Below are 6,000 nucleotides of genomic sequence, written 5' to 3' on the forward strand. Positions count from 1 at the left end.
GGAAGCGGATCCCAAGAATAATCTAAACCCTCCACACTCAAGACATCTCTCCAGTATCTGCTATTATCCTTCAAATTCCTTGTTGTGTGCAGCATTTGCCACTTTCAGGAAGACATTCATGTGCTTCTGTTACCTATCAAGAGAAGTTGCCAGCTTCAATGATGAAATTTAAAATAGCTGTAAATTCCAGAATGGATGATGGGCCATAGTAAATTTTCTCTCATGGATGCCTACCATTGGTTCCTGACAACTGAGAAATTTCAGCTTGATGTGTATAAGAAATGTGGCAGAGCAGACTGAGGAAGAGAAATTATGTGAAATATATAACTCTATGAATTTTACATGAAATTGAATAAAAAATAAGTTCCCAACATTTAGCATATGTGCTGAGTTGCTCTCATTTCTTTGTTCTTTTTTTTTTCCCCACTGTTTGAAAAGGCCTGTTTATGTCTTACAGGAAAGCAAATCAAATGCTTACCTACATGATCACATCCATGAAAATAAGACTAACTAATTTTTAAGTAAATTAGTTACAGCTCATTAGAATCCAGCACAGAACCACTCAGACAAAATACAACTGGATGAATTTAAATTTAGCTTAATTCACTTTCCTAATTAACTAGCCTAAATCAAATTCAGGCCACTTCAACTCTAAATGAGAATTAAGCAAGGATTTATGATTTAAACTCATCCATGTTGGATGCATGTTTATAGTTAAATGAATTAATTTTCCAAAATGCCTCTATTTGGATAAATAGACGGACTATAACCAGCATTTTTGACTAGCTGCTCTGGACTGCTTCCACATTTCACAAATGATACAGTACTGCGATAAACTCCTAATCATAACAACTCAGGGCCCTAAGTTTAGGTATATTTCACGGTTAACAGTATTTATCTTTTAACCCATTAAACCTAAGTAAGAATTTATTTCTAGTTCTCTACCACATAGCAGAAAAACCTAAGTAAAAGCTAAGATATAATAAAAAAAATATAACTGCACTGTCAGATAAATTTGTGCCTTCAACTGCTAAATACTCAAGTTCAAGAATAGAGCTAATTATCCATTTTTTAAAAACCTGAACAGCAGATTTCAAAAAAGTGTTTGGCAAATGGCAACTGATAACAAAGTTAAATGGGTTTGTTTGTTAGTTTTTAAAATGTACCTATTTCTAGGCCAGCAATACACATAACATCCCAAAAATCAGAAGCAAATATGGCAAAAAAAGAAATTCTTAAGCATGTGTGTCCCAAAATCTTACCTATCCTGCTGCAAATGGTAACGAGCAATTCACCAACTGTTTTGGAATCATCCACCATGACTGTTTTCACTGAACCATCTAACATACGTATTTTCTGAGGTCTTTGTTTCTTTTTGTACTCCAGTATATCCTAGGAAGTAAACAACACTGTTTCTAAATGCTTTTGGAAGGCATCACAAATCAACCTACGAACTTAGAAGCCTAAAACAGGATTTCCTCCTCACCCCCAAGCTGGATTTTTCCTCTGCTATAGTATAGGCAAACTTACTCATGTAACAAACTTGTTAAGTGACTACTTTAAGTTTGATAGTAACTACTTTGAGTTCTGCCAGTGTCATTTTTTGAGACCTTGTCCCAACTGGCAAGACAAAAATGTAGACAGGGGAAGATAGACAAAAGCATTTCTGTGCTTCAAAAACTAGTTTAGCATTTAAAAAAAAAAATAGAAATGCCTTTTGATTCTAAGCAAGCTGGCCATAATGTGGGCAAGTAAGACTTCATCATCTTTAGTGTACAAGAAACCTAGACTATAAGGTCACATCAAACATACAGCTTATTACAAAACTTATTTATCTTTCTGTTAATCATTCTGTGAAGACACTGTCGGCCACAGTTGCTCACAGACACAAACAGATGCAGGCAAAAACTAACTCCTGATGCACAGCAAAGGAGAAAAGTGGGTCAATCTAACAAACAGACTCAAGAGCCTCCTACCCCTCCAAATGCTAAACATTATTCTTGCTAATCAGAAAAATAGTTTTCTGAAGATGTGCTAATGAAAGAAGCAACAGATTTGCTCCATACCCCATTTCTCAGCATGTAATAATCCAGGGTTCTTCCAGCCTCCAGCCAGATTCCCTTTCGAGGATCTTCATCTGACAAGAACAATCCATAATCAGAGGCTGTGGAACAGAAGACAGACTCAATGAAAAATACAAAACCTAATAAAGCAAACACTGTTTTAGTCAAAGTTATTCAATTTCAGAGTTAAGCTTCCATTATACTTACCTTCCTTTCTTACATGAATCTGGATATAATTTTTTTCTGTGCTTCAGAAAACATTTAATTTAGCAGCAGATGGCAGGGTAGGTGAGGCTTTGTAAGACAACTTGAACAAAAGCTTCAGTAAGCAGGAATATGTCACATCTACTGTGTAATTTGTATTATATTTGTGATTACTTCCCTTCAAGACAACGTTTTTTAAATGGTCATTGGTCTTACTTTAAAATTTACTAAACAAAAATATTAGCAGTTCGGGCTCAACCATAGTATACTATTTCAAGCTGTAGTTCTAGTTAAAACAAAATACTTTGTTTTCAACCCTTCACATATTGGGTGCATTAGAAAGGGTGTGGTTAGTAGGTCAAGAGAGGTTCTCCTCCCCCTCTATTCTGCATTGGTGAGGCCACATCTGGAGTATTGTGTCCAGTTCTGGGCCCCTCAGTTCAAAAAGGACAGGGAACTGCTCGAAAGAGTCCAGCGCAGAGCTACGAAGATGATTAAGGGAGTGGAACATCTCCCTTATGAGGAAAGGCTGAGGGAGCTGGGTCTCTTTAGCTTGGAGAAAAGGAGACTGAGGGGTGACCTCATCAATGTTTACAAATATGTAAGGGGTGAGTGTCAGGGGGATGGAGTTAGGCTTTTCTCAGTGATGACCAGTGATAGGACAAGGGGTAATGGGTGTAAATTGGAGCATAGGAGGTTCAAGGTGAATATCCGAAAAAATTTTTTTACTGTAAGAGTGACAGAGCACTGGAACAGACTGCCCAGGGAGGTTGTGGAGTCTCCCTCACTGGAGACATTCAAAACCCACCTGGATGAGTTCCTGTGTGATGTACTCTAGGTGACCCTGCTCTGGCAGGGGGGTTGGACTAGATGATCTCTCGAGGTCCCTTCCAGCCCCTAAGATTCTATGATTCTATGATTCTATGATTCTATAAGTTATACATTTGGTCTAATGTTGGAAACAAAGACCAAGGCATGTTGCTATCAGTGGACTGATAGATTTGGAAGAGAAACAGAGAAGGTAATCTGGGGGAACACTGGAGGTGAAAACTTTTTGTAGATGGCAACATTTATCTGTCACCATTAACTGACTTCTGTTCAGGAGAGTGACTTAGTATCTACTTTTTTGCTTTATGGGTGATTTATCTGTATCTAATGTTCAAGAGGCTGTAGATGAGCCCAGCAGTATAAACTTAAAAGTTATAAGTCATACTAGTTTTCTACTTTGACTTCTGATTTTGAGATGTGAATCTTACAAGTTAAGAAGTATCAATTATGAGGAAAGAGGGATTTAAGCTAGGCCAACAGTTAATGGACTGGGGATTAAGTGTGGGTTTATTAAGGATTACTAGAACTATGAAGTTCGTAGAGTCCTTATTGAGCAATCATCTTTGGTTTTCTGCTTTCTGAAATGTTTCGGTAATATTTGGTGTAGATGCTATCTGGTTTCAGTGAGCTATGGTAACCTAGATTTTTCTTTTCTACAGGTTGTACCTTACAATACCTTGAATTAGTGTAGTAAATATGCTTATTTGGCAAAAGATATCATATATACGACACTTCTGTCTAATATATAAGTCCTTTTTAAACGCTAACATTTGTTTTGCTCTGTGCCTTAACATCATTCTAGCACTAATAATACTTTTATTCATGTTACATCTCTTTTTAGCTGGTATGTTTCCTATAATGGATGTCAGGCTTCTAATCTGCAACCCTAGGATCTCCTTGGAGTTCTGTAAAATCATTTGCCATGGACTATGAAACCTCATTGGCTAATTCCTTTAGTACTCTCTGATGGATTTAATCTGGCCTTGCTGATTCAAAACATTAATTCAGTCCAGGTAATTTCTCACTTGCTCTTTACGGTGTTGATGTCTCTTCTCTTATGTTGTTCATCTACTCCCAGCATAATTAATCATTTCACAGAAGAGTTGTTTTGAGTGAACTGAAGCAGAGCAAGTACTTAGAAATTCCACTTTTCCTCCCCTCTAGTGTATTTACTTTCTGTTGTGCCCAAACTAGTTGGATCAGTCTGTACTGCACCACTGTGAGTCTTCTGAAATCTTCTGAAATCACTGACAAACACATTTTAACAGCCACAAGAAAGAGTAAACAATATGCTAGTAACCTTATTTCTGTTCACCGCTCAACTTCATAAAGTTGTTTGAAGTTTACAATTGCACTGACATGATATAAAAATGTAAAGTCCTGCTGTATAATGTGAGGAGAGTTCCTAGGCTTTTCTGCAAGGTTCATGATGTTCAGGGATATTTATTACTCAGCTTCTCTGAATTCAACAGCTGTTCAGAATCACTGCTTTGAAAAATGAGTATGGTAGAAATGCACAGCTTGTGCCTAAAAATGGAAATTCTATAGCTGGACTTGCTAAGGATTCCTATAAAGGAGAAGCATTTTTAAGGAAAAGTAATATTGTCCATTATTAGTGAGCTTTTCTAACAGTTCAGAAAATATTTCCAAAACAGCTCTAAAGGTCAAGAGCTGTGCATAAAACTCAATTAACTGCCTGCTTTAAGGATTACATTCCAGTGGCATTATATACAGTACAGCACCGAAGGATTCTGAAGAATCTGAATTTTTTTTACAACTTTACTACACTTAAACCAGAACTTTTGTCCAAGTGAAGAAATATTTCACAGTTTGTATTAATCTAATTGGCTCGAAAGGTACAGAGACAGTTAAATTTTATGAACACGTAGCAGCATTCTGAACATGGCATTCAGAGCATGGTGATGCTTTTACTTATTAATCAGTTCCAAACAAGTCCTTTCGAACATTTTGAAGATGTATTTGTATTTCATGTTGTCCCTTCCTCTGCTGAGGAACAAAGTAAGTCCATTTAGGTTTTCCTAGGAAGTATTGCCACAAACATGACTTTGAAAAGATGGTACCACAAAAATCACTCTCCAAGCAGGGAAAAATCAGAACTAATTTTTCAGGCAAACAAGCAGCTTAATTAAGAAGCTGAAGTTCCACAAAAAAGCATCTTCTGTCAACCTCAGTCAGGACAGAAAGAAGAAAAAGAATGCAGCTACCTTCAATCACTTAAGAATCAGCCCTTGTTGCCTTTCGATCCTGAGCCTTATGATTTAAATATAAAAACAAACCCTCCAACCTGAAAGATAAATGGAGTAACAGAACAGTGTAAGAAACCTCATGGGTCTATGTTAATGTTCAATTAAGCCAATGAAGTGACTAGACACAAATAGAGGAACTCACCCTGCCCCGTCTGAGCTTCTGGCACTCGTTCACGGATGACTCTGCAGGCATCATACACTGCAGTGGACGGCTCAAACTGCATCGTCTTCACCACATTGCACTGGCGGACACAGATCTTCAAGGAAAGAGCTACCATGGTGCCAAGTCACTTCCAAGTTCCTAGTAAAGAATCTGAAAAAGCAGCAATGGCATTAACACTTAGAATTTTCCATTTTATGCTTAATACTATGAACTTTACATAAAATAAAAATAAATTAGTACAGAAGAATTACATGTAATCAAATGCAGGTCTATATAAAGTCTCATTAGTATCAACAAGCTAGAAACTATCCAAAACACATTTTTCTTCGTATATTGGAAATTAATTTTTCAAAATCTTGTGTACATATGCCTAAAGGTTGATACTTCATCTGAGGTATGTCAAAATGATGCCGAGGAAAAAAACACACCTATTGGGTGTACTGCCAACATACTTATACTGACAGAAAAATGTTGT

At 36.9% G+C, this 6,000-nt stretch overlaps 1 protein-coding gene across 1 annotated transcript in view; it reads right to left on the reverse strand.

Moving 5' to 3' along the window:
* TLN2 (talin 2) overlaps positions 1-5,640 on the reverse strand; it is a 93,445-nt gene extending 87,805 nt beyond the window's left edge. The window contains exons 1-3 of the mRNA XM_009994513.1: positions 5,505-5,640; positions 2,067-2,164; positions 1,263-1,392 (exon numbers count right to left, since the gene is read on the reverse strand). Of these exons, the coding sequence (XP_009992815.1) occupies positions 1,263-1,392; positions 2,067-2,164; positions 5,505-5,640 (364 nt within the window). The remainder of the gene's footprint in view (positions 1-1,262; positions 1,393-2,066; positions 2,165-5,504) is intronic.
* Between the last annotated feature and the right edge of the window lie 360 nt (positions 5,641-6,000).

The sequence above is a fragment of the Chaetura pelagica genome, unplaced genomic scaffold, assembly GCF_000747805.2.
Source record: "Chaetura pelagica isolate M959 unplaced genomic scaffold, ChaPel_1.0 scaffold222, whole genome shotgun sequence".
NCBI classification, from domain to species: Eukaryota; Metazoa; Chordata; class Aves; order Apodiformes; family Apodidae; genus Chaetura; species Chaetura pelagica.